The sequence below is a fragment of the Lycorma delicatula genome, chromosome 12 (genome assembly GCF_047948215.1).
Source record: "Lycorma delicatula isolate Av1 chromosome 12, ASM4794821v1, whole genome shotgun sequence".
Taxonomy (NCBI): domain Eukaryota; kingdom Metazoa; phylum Arthropoda; class Insecta; order Hemiptera; family Fulgoridae; genus Lycorma; species Lycorma delicatula.
In genome coordinates, this window is record NC_134466.1 from 38155548 (window position 1) to 38167638 (window position 12091).

Below are 12091 nucleotides of genomic sequence, written 5' to 3' on the forward strand. Positions count from 1 at the left end.
CTATATGAACTTCATGTTTACTGTTTATTTTATTTGAATACTAGCGGGTCCGGGCTTGCTTCATTTGCCCTTCCTGTCTAGCCAGAGAGCACCTTCCCCTAGACTCCTATTGTGTTCATTTTCCTCATACTTGTGAGAATAATACTGATAAATAACAATTAAAGCTTGTTCATTTTATAAAAACTATCAGTGTATTAAACTTCTTCAGAGCAACAGTTTGGTCAACACAGGACTAGAAACTTTGAGTGATCTGAAGTATGCGATTTCAGAATAGGTGACCATACTTTGCTTCTCATACTTAGTCAGTGACTGGAGATGCAGCAGGCAGTTGCATCACACACACATTAACAGTGGCAGTGGCTATGTTGGTTGAGCCACCACACCATACACCTACAGACTTTTAAAGCTACTTTTCTCAATTACCATAAGTTGTATTGAATTTGATTTGACCAATGGTTTGGCCATAGTAAGGTTGAATATCAACAAGGAACTTGATCTGGCTGTTACCACAAGCCATTAAAATAGCCACCATCTTGAAATTGTAAAACATTTTATAACAGCAGTAGTCCTACGTTCTTTCCAGGTTATAAAAAATATGTTCACACAAAATTTCAGTTCAATTGGTTGAATATTTTTTATATAAAAGAGTAATAGACTCTAAACAAAATTAATTGAAACCACAAATTTATATTAATTTACTAAAATCAATTCTTTCTTTTTTGGTGTCCGTATCTTCCTCTGTACTAATTATATTTAGACTAAAGTAAAGCTCAGCAATCAACCACAGTACAAAATCTAATAATATTTCTTACCTTATTATTACTTCTTCATTTTTACATCAAAAGCGCTTTCAAGGATTTTCCCTCGTCAGTTGATCAAAAAATTAAAAACTTTAAAAATATACATTAAAAAATTGTACATTAAGAAATTAAAGTCATCGCATATGTAGCGTAAAATATGCAGTCAAAAATTAAAATTAAACATTCTTAATAATATCAAATGTTTTTACATTTTTTATTTTTTTAAATTTCCTATACATACCTGTGGTGGCCGGCCACTGCATACAGTAATGTTGTTTTAAAATAATTAGAAACATTTGATGTTATTAAGAATGTTTAATTTTTAATATTTTATTTTAATTTTCGACTGCTTATTTTACACTATACATGTGATAATTTTAATTTCTTAATGTATAATTTTTTAATGTGTAATTTTAAACTTTTTAATTTTTTGATCAACTGATGATGAGTGAAAATCCTCAAAAGCGCTTTTGATGTAATAAGGTAAGAAATATTATTAGATTCTGTACTGTGGTGGATTGCCGAGTTTTACTTTTAGTCTTTCACAAATTAATTATAAAACAAACAAATTTTGTTTTATAAATCTTGAAAAAATTGAAGGAAATAAATTGATTTTAATTTTCAATCCAGAACAGTAAAAGAATATTTTTTCCAATTGTTACCAGTAATACGAAAATTAGAATTTAATTTGTTTAAGTTTTATAAAACAAAATCTGTTGTCTATTTTTTGATCCTCTATTCCCCATGTGATCCCTGTTTCCACGATTTCATAAAGGTTTGTTAGTTATTAACATTCTCATTAGTAATATAGTAACCAACTATCAGGACCCTCTGTGCTGAATTAATTTTAAAAATATTTCAAGTTTTATAATTAAAAACAACTAGAATTTAAAGAACATAAAATATTTTTTTAATCCAAAATCTGTGCACACCCCACACTTTTTAATAATAGAATATGATGAAATTTAATTATTTCAAGAATTTCTGTACTCATGTACATGTATGTACTCATCTTGCATTTCCATTGATAATGAATAGTCTGCATTAAAATCCTAGATCCAATTCTTTGTAATCTTAATGCTCACAAAAAAAGTCCTGTAATGCCTCAAAGAAAAAAAAAAACTTGAAAATTTTTTATAATAACAAAATAGTAATTTCAGTAATATTAACTGAAAAATTAAATCAGTCATCATACATACTTGATTTTATAAATTAGGCAGTTACGTAAAATGCCAGCTTGCACCTGCATATTTAACAAACTTTCCTATAAACAAAATTTGTTAAATCATCCTGCAATGATTTCAAATTGAAAAGTAAATGTGAAAATCATCAGTTGTACTTTAATTGGTTTTTACTAACTAATTAAAAGCAGCCAACATTCATATTGTTTTTTAATTCGGATGAATAAAACAACCTTATTATGTGTTACATTTCGCTTATAATAATTGGTTATACTTTCTATAATTCTTACTGAGAAGTAAAAATAACTAACCGTAATGTTACATCTAGTTAATAAAAATGTTTTAATTATAATGTTACGTTCCTTGTGGATCAGCTTACCTACCCTGTAACCTTAATAAATAGGTATACTTTAAGAATGAGTAATAATAATTTAAAAAAAAAACCAATAAATGTAGTAATCGATTTTGGTTTAAATGATTAAAATCATTAATTCACTTTTAAATTAATGGAAATTGTTCGTTAAGAGTTAATTACTAGCACCTAAATTTTAATAAAACCTCACCATTTTGTGAAGTTTTTAGTAATAGCAGTGTTGTTAATGGCATATGTCTTAAAATTATTTTTGATGAACAGGTTTCATTAATTTGAAAGTGGATAATTCTTAATTTTTATTAATTTTTACATTATCACACCTTGTTTTACTATCCAGCAAGTTTTCAAGTATAATTGATTTTATGATCTATATTCAGTTTTTATTATTTTCATTTATGTAAATAAAATTAACCCTTGTTAAAAGATAAGTTGTATGGTCATCTATTAAAACTACACTTATCACAACGATACAGAAACTACATTATTGGGTGAAGTTTTTCTTATCAAGCTTTACGATAAAAATTTATCTATAAATTTTTATTGTAAAGTATAATTTTTATATATACAACAGTTTTTTTTCTTTTTTCATTCTACACTATTACATAAAGAGGAAGACGGATTTTGTTTGAGATAAACAAAAAACTTCTTGATCGGTTGCAACCAAATTTTTACTCATGTTTCTTGGCATAACTGAGAAGGTTTTTAGATATACTTCACCTCAAAAAATAAATATATACATATGTTTGTAGTATTAGATATTTTCTGGTGAAAGCACAAACTTTAATGAATTGTGAAGTGTGAGTCTATCACTGTATGAGCTGGGTTTGAACTGAATGATTCAAATCAATCAAATAAATTATATTAGAAAAATAATAGAATTAATTTACATTAAATAAAATAATATTAAATAAATAAAAAAAATTTTTGTTTAACAATAATGGGCTTCCCGTGGGGACTGCATGTGAGGCTAGAATGGTGAGTTATGCAAGCACCTCATGGAAAGCTAGACCAATCATCACCATCAACTGGTAACAAATGGGGTTCTCCTGGGACGTTGTTTTGGGAGGTGCAATGGGGTGCTCTTATAATATCTCTGCAAAGAATTGTTCAATTTTCAAAATTCAAATGGTTATTTGTTAGTAGGTTGAAGGCTAACTTGTGCATGCATCAGATACACTCTCGAGCTAGCAAATCATGGTTATTCAGAAATATATATAAAGTTTGTATGTTTGTTTATTACTTATCGCATCACACGAGAACCAACCAAGGCAATCAGTTGCTTTCAAATTTGCAAGATACATTCATATTATCCCACGGAAGGTTGTATAAGCTGTTGACCAAGGCCATAGCCCCCTTGAAGGTTAAATATTAAAAATATTCATTATTTCTTCATTCCCAAGAAGGGTGAAATTGTAAATTAAAGATATTCATTAAGGAAAAAGTAGATTAATCCTTTTACTTCATTATTATATTTCTACCACCATGGCAAAGAAAAAGTTATGAATTTTTCCTCATGAAAGGTGTGTGTACTTTAGTTTCTGTAGTTACTACTATTCTGTCTTTTGTAATTTAGTTTCTTTTTCAGGTTACTATAAAACCTGAATACTATAATTATTATTTATCAGTATTATTCTCACAATCATGAGGATAACGTACAGTGCAGGGGTCCAGGAAGTGGAACCCTCTGGGTATATGGGAATGGCAACAGAAGCAACCTCTGCAGATGACCAAGGCGCCATCCATTTGCAACATGGGAATGGCAAGCAAAACAAGTTCTGCAGCTCTGGGGTAGGCCCTTAGGTCCTGGGATGCCCCAAGGAGCCCCTGAGTTGGCTCCGTGGTTCGCCTAAGGGTCAAGATTCTGGCTAGATGGGCCGGCTAGTTTATTATATTTATTTATTCATATAATTAATTTTTAAATTATTCACTTCCTGCAATTAATATTTGTATAATATAATCTTTCAATAGTGTTTCACTTCCATTTACAACAAAATCAAACCATATTATTTACCTTTGAAGCTTCTTATTAGAACAGTTCCTGCATCAAGTTTAACATCATTTTTTGGGCTTCCGTCAAAAAGTCACATCAAGTTTTTATGATATATAGATGGGATGTCAGATAATTGTTTGGTGGCCATAAATATGAACCAATATTTAGTAACTTAAAAATGTTAACTTTTCTACATGTTTATATTTACAAATGAGCAATCTTTTTACTAAAAAAAAAAATCACTCATTTTTAAAAAAATAACAATATCCACCAATAGCAAACTAGTTGTGAAACTCAACACAACATATTACTTCTGCTTACAGGAAAGGGCCTTACTATACTTTCAATGCCGTTTTTAATAAATTACTGAACCATTTAAAAGTTTTTCCCACCAATTTATTTCAAATAATATTAGATAATTTCATTTTACAGAAACAATATTACTCTGTCGATGAATTTTATAATACTAATTAAAAAATTAAATAACCCTAAATTTTCTGATCTCTGTTCAATGTTTACATAAATATATGCTCACATAATTTTCAATAACGCTTTCTAACAGTGATTTATTAGTATTTAATTTATGTATTTAGTTTCTTCATGTATTTACTGTAATGTTATTTCATATATTTATATTTTAAATAATCAATATAGATTTATATTTTATTTTATAAATTTTGCATTTTGTAATTTTACATTGATGAATATTTTAATATGGTCTTCCTTGTTTCATCTAGCCAAGTGCTGGAACAGTTCCTTTTTTTATCAGTGGAATTGTGATCTATACATTCCTGATGTAATCGATATAATATATTATTATGTACTAATCAGAATAAAATATTTGTTTACTTAATTTGACTGCGATTCGTGAATATTATTTATCTTGTTAATTTTCTGCATATGGATACAGGCAAAAGGATAATGAAATAAATAATTTTTGTGTATTATATTAAAATCTTTGCAGATCTTTATAATTCTAAACTTAGTAATATTCATCTTATCTTGTTTTATAGATTTTTATTCCTATTTTTTTAATGTACAAAATTCAGTTATTTTATATATATATATATATTAGATAGATTTTTTCATTGAAATCTATCCTTTGCTGCCACTATCGTCCAACATCTCTCCTAAGAGCAAAATGCAAGGTATTAGAGAGAGTAATTGTAGAATTAATGATCCAAACATTAATACAGGCTTTAGTGAAGACTTTATCCTTAACATTATTTATTATCTGTCACTGAAAATATATTTTATAAACTGAAGAACGGGATTAAACTTTGTGGAAATCTCCATAACCTAAGATAATATTTATCACAATCCCTGCCTTTATTACAATCCCTATAAATGCAAAAATATTTTGTAATATTTCTAGGGATCATTTTGTTGATGTTTTTGTTAAATTAAAAGGAAATAGTTGTAGAAGAACCAACCATGGTTTTTAAAATCAGAAAAAAGGAAAAGTTTCAATGTCACCTTCATGAGACAGTTTTAATTATATTTCATTTAGACAACCAAAATATGCTGTACCAGTAACTGAATTTAGAAACTTACGACTTGTGTATGACAGTCCAGTAAATACTCACTAAACATAAACATTACATTGGATATGACTTTCTCCTTCTGGAGCTAACTTCACTGAAACTTAAAACAAACTATAACAGTATCGTTAGAACTTCACCTTTAGTACTAGTCTCCATTGACTGGCAAATAAGGTAATGCTGGGTGGAGAAAAATGCACATTTATGGATTTCCAATGCTCAGCAACATTCTACCACTCAGATCTAAAGAATGAGTGAATTATACATATTTTGATTGACCCATTGTATACCAAACCAAGATATAACAGCCTAAACTTACTGGCCTCATTCAAGAAAACTATTGTGGCAGCTACTTGTGCAAGATTTCCATTTTCAATGTGAAAAAATTGTGAAAGGATCAAATACAGCTTACAAATCAAATAACCCAATTTCATTCTGTTGGCTTTGAACTACCAAGTGTGTAACATTATTGGTTATTTGAATTTAGTAATTGTATGTTTTAGAAAAGTAACGACCTATTTTAATATTAAGAACAGAGTCCCACTGACTTTTTTTATCAAACTATAAAGCATTTGTAACATTTTACATTTTACATTTACAACAGCTTTTATTTTTGGCACTTATCATGAACCATTTTATTAAAATAAAATGAGCTAGATAAAAAATTTTATCTTAAAAAATTGTAGATCATTTCTGAGCGTTCATCTTAGATTATTCACATCATTTTTTTTTTTTTTTTTTAATAATTCCATTATAACTTATATTGATTACTGGATGTACCATCATCAATAATTCTTAATGGATTAGATTTAATATGATACAATCAAGGCATTTTGATTTAGAATAGGAATTCAAAAGAAAAAAAATGTTTATTACCAGTAACTGGAAATATTATCTTCAAACCTGGTAAATTATATGGTAAAGAAATTGTACTAGACAATAGTCTTATATTCTTCAAATAAACTTACAAAAATAGTGCTTACACAGGGAAAATTTCCTTCTTAACACCCTTTGCTTTTATTAGTTTATCCATATTTTCAGTAGGGATTTTATATTTATAAAAATAAAAATCTTATGTGGGTACTACATGACTTCCTAGTATGCCTATTAAATTACATATACATATTTTTTTAAATGAAAAATACATAAAATTTTAATTCATTAATAACTTCTGATATTTTTTCATGTTTTTTTAAAATGATTATTATTGAATTATTATTCACCGTAAAATTTTTTTTGCAATGAGAGGTTAATAAATCAATATATACAAATAAATTAATAAATCAATATATTTAAATTAAAGAAAAAAAAAGATATGACTCCTTTATGTATAATATATATATATATATATGTATTTTTTTCCTAAATATAATTTAACAGTACAGAGGAATAATATGAATCTTAAAATGATTAATCTTAATGAAATTATTATTCATATATATTAATTTAGATTTTATTAAAATAAACCACCTTATACAGAATATTGAGGTAAGACATATCTTAACTTAGTTTTTCATAAAAGTTCTTTGCGGAATCTCTCATACTAGTAACTGAAATAACTCTGTTATTCCATAATAAAAATTTAAAAATAAAACTAATGAAAATTGCGTATTAATTTATATTATGCTGCTATCTGTGGCAGTTTTTATAAGACCATCTCCCTCAAACATTGTAGGTAAATTTTTACCTGCAATCTCTTAACCTTGGTCTAGTAAAATTAATACTTATACAAATGCGATTAATAGAGCATTCAAATACACACATAATAACAAAGAAAAGTTAAATAGTGAAATAAACATCATAAAACATGTAGTAGCTGAAAATGGATATGATATTACTTTAATTAAAATTATTTATAAATGACGACTACCAAAACGCAGTAACAAAATAATTACCTTGCAACCAAAACATAATAACACACGAAAAGTGAAAACACATATATAAAGTATTTATACTAATAATACCATGGAAAGCATTACTAAAGCTTATAATAAAGGGATATAATATAATTTAACTGAAGTTAATATAATTTAAAGGAATATTTACATATAACTTAACAGTACAAAGGAATAATATGAATCTTAAAAAGATTAATTTCAGTTTTAATAATTTCATATGTGTCTTCTTTTCTGCAGGAAATTAATAATTATTAGTAAACATCATGTAGCTAGATTGTTTTATCACATACATTCAGGTTTTTATCTTCTGATTTATTTTGTCTGTATATTGTATTCAATGAAAATCTTTTTACCAATATTTATTTTCCTAATGCGTACGTTGCATTCTATTAGAGAACAATAAGGAACCGCTTCCTACAGCCCAATGCAGTGAGATGATATTTATGACATATAAATGAGGTGTAGTCTTGTACAAACTCAGGCTGACCATTCCTGAGACATGTGGATAATTGAACCCCAACTATCAAAGTACACCAGTATCCACTGTCTAGTATTCAAATACTTATAAAAGCAACTACATTTTACAAAGATTTGAACCTCATTTTTACCTATGTGACACATTTTAATTTATTTATATAATACAATATCAATATGATTTTTAAAAAAAAATAAATTAATATTTTTATTTGTTTCAAAAAATTTGATGTAACTGTAAAACAAAGATAATTACATAACAGGGTTAAAAAAATTTTTAAACATTTTACTTCATAGATATAAAAATTCAAACATTTATTCTAGTTGTATGTATTGAGAGTGGAATACACAAAATAATATCAAAATGAAAAAGCAATTTAGGCAGAGAAAAAATGTGTGAGAAAGTTGGATGTTTTTGTTGTGTGATGTAACTAGATTTGGTGTGGATAACTGTATCAACTGTAAAGAGTTTTCTATATATTTTAAAAATATGCTTGTTATATTCAAGAATAAATATTATTATTATTCTTCAAAGTAATTTACTGAACTCACATTCTTCATTGATTTAAAAATTGCAGTATAATTTATTGATGTGTATGAGAAATGTATTGAGTTATATTAACGTAATATGTGTCTACAAAAATATTTTGTAATTAACATATTGGTATCAATATGAAAAGACTGGATGCACATTCATCCATAGCTGCACATACACAAAGGTTGAAACAAACAGAATCAACCTTTATAAATCACCTCTTAAGAACAGAATACAAAACATAACAACTACATTTAACTTTTTTAAATTAAAATCTTGTTAAAACTACATTTCATTTAATATGACATTGTGTTTATTTATGGTTACTGTAAATTAAATATTTTATCCATTTTTTTAGTATTGAATAAAATATTTTTTTAATATTAATTATTTTTTTTTTACAGAGGTCAAAGTTATGAAATAATGGAGGGTGTAAATACAGCATCTTCATGATGAATAAAGAGTTTCTGACTGTTATTACTAGAAAAAGAACTTTTCCGTATTTATTTGTTGAATAAGCAGAAGTTTATTATAAAAACTTATAGAATATTGATTATTGAATTAGACATTATTTACTTGTATTATTATGATAATGTAACCACTAATACTTTATCATACAGTATTTCTGATGATCTGTTTAACTATTGTATATGGTATGGTAATTCTATATCTTTACTGAGTTAACAAAAAAAAAAAAATAGTTCTTAATATTTAAGGTTAGAAATAGTGTATTATAATTTATACTTCTTTGAAGTGATACAATGTTACTTAATTAGTATATAAATATATTTATTGCCTTCAGCTGATACAGGCTGGAGTCCAACCACAGAGTTTCCGCCCTTCTCTGTGATTTTTTTTTACAAGAAATAGATTTTATGCATAAAAAATTCAAAGGCTGACCAGCATTTGAACCCAGAACCTTTTTGACAGAATACTAAAAATTTCTGTTAAATTTTAAAATGTTTAAAATGTTAAAATGTTTAAAATGTTTTGCTCAATATATTCTAAATTATTATTTAAAGGAAAAGTTATAATTAACATTAACAAAAGTTGATCTAAAGTATGATGGAAAGCATTTATCTAGAAAAATTAAAAAAAAAAACTCCAAAATAACTGACTGGGAATTCTTGAATTCATCTACAGGTAATCCCCTTAGTGAATACCAAGGATGGCTCTTTAGGTCTTGGCATCCTTGATATGGACAACCAAACAGGGTTAGACCTACATGTACAGAACTGATGACAGGAAGTGATAAGGATAAAGAAAAAGATTGGGTGATAAAAAAAGTTTGATCTGTCCTTTTAGCATAATAATTTTATTGTAAAAGAACCAGATATGCTTTCTCATCTCAAAGTCACCAGCCTGACTGGCAAAATGGAAGCAAACTGCACACAACACACGACTACCAATCTTTACAGAAAACGTTACTCACAACACATGGAATATAATCCCTCAACATTTAATTGTGTTTATTTAGGTGTATAATTTTGAACATAGTTTTCTTTGTAAGAACTCCACTAGATGTTTCATATCTTCATTCTTTTCTACCAATCACTTCAGTAATATTATGTAAACTTTAGGAATGTATATATATATATATATATATATATATATATCATCGGCAAACATATATAATTCAGATTGTTTAATCCTATAGTCCATGTCATTAGTATGTAACATAAGTAGAAGTAAACCCAACATATTTCCTGTTGTACATAAAATTGTACATCTCTCAATCTCTGTAGCGAGTGGTAGCAAGAATCTACCACTCTGAAAGGCTACTAGGCCTTTCATCTGAAGGTCCCGCGTTCAAATCCAGTCAATTATGGCATTTTTCATACAGTACAAATTACATTTTCATATTCCTACCTAACAAAGAAAAATAAGCTTCTGTGGTGAATTATTTCATCAGTCAAAAAAAACATTCATTCATTAAATCCAGATTGGAATGGCTTAATGGTGTTATATTTTGGTTGTAACATGTTTCTACAACTTCTCAACAAATGCTCTTAATTACTTTAGATATTTAGATTTTTTACTTTGACTTTAGATATTTTGATATACAAAACTTCTAGTTTGTATGTATGTTTGTGAGTCTATCACAAACATTGCTGTACAATAAATATACTGTTGTTTGTAACGTTAATTAACAATGGTCAAGGTACTCAAAATTTCCTTTCCAAGCAATGTTACAAAAACTTAAAACATTTTTCTGTGAAAAAACCAGTTTTTTGAGATTTTCTGCATTAATCAGTGAAAATTACATAAGGATCTATAAATCACTGACAATATTAAAAGAATTATTAGTCAATTAATTTTACTGTACCTTTAATGCTGTCCCTATACACTATGTTTAATATATGTATATTATATTTCATCAAATTTCCCCTTTTTTACTTTTTTCTCATTTTACTAGTTTTACAGTTTCAAATTACTGGTATTTTTAGATGTAAATAATTTAAATATTTAATTTTTAAACATACCTGTTTTCTCAATCTAGGCACAGTATTCAATATATTAATTATTAATATTACTTAATTAGGATTAATTAATTAGCACACTATTTATTAGCAGTAAGTACAAAAAGTACTAATTTTTGTATAAAATGTAAGCTAATTGAATTTACATCCAAAAGTTTTGGTATGCTTATTTTACAGGACCACAAAAGAAATGAGATACTAATTATTTATTTACTAAGCTTAAAATAAAAATAATAATTTATTTTAAATAATATTAATATTTTTTGAAAGAATTTTATATAGTTGATTAATCTATTTTGTTTAAGATGTACTTATTATGAAGTTAACAGTGTGTATTTAAAATTCTTCAAAGGTTACTTCATCTCACTTGCTGAAAGTAAGTTTCAGTATGTTCTGAAGAAACTTATATTTTTAGTTCAGTAAAAAAGTTTAAATTGAAATTACTATCATAACTAATAATTTGAGAATAATTTTTTAGGGACTGAAAGTCCATAAAAAAAAATATTTGAGTTTTATAACCTTAAAGTGGAAAAATGTGTGCTAAAGTAGTTGAAATATATATTTATTTTTTCCTTGTAACTCTATTCATGAACTTTAAATGTACATGAATGTTGTAACATTCATACCTTATCACTGTTTGTAAATTCTAAATAATTAAAGTGTGTAATATCTATAATTTAATAACAATTGTATTAAATGTTTCTTTTTATTTTATAACCAAAGTGTTTTTATTAAAAATTCATCTTATCATAAACTTAGATAATCTAATGTATATTTTTTAAATTATAAATCATAAAATGATACATACAACATACCAAA

General features: G+C 26.6%; 1 protein-coding gene across 1 annotated transcript in view; it reads left to right on the forward strand.

Annotated features, from left to right (window-relative positions):
- Positions 1–11808, forward strand: part of Ctns (lysosomal cystine transporter cystinosin) — a 190430-nt gene extending 178622 nt beyond the window's left edge. The window contains exon 11 of the mRNA XM_075379292.1: positions 9197–11808. Within this exon, the coding sequence (XP_075235407.1) occupies positions 9197–9245 (49 nt within the window). The 3' untranslated portion in view covers positions 9246–11808. The remainder of the gene's footprint in view (positions 1–9196) is intronic.
- The last annotated feature ends 283 nt before the right edge of the window (positions 11809–12091 follow it).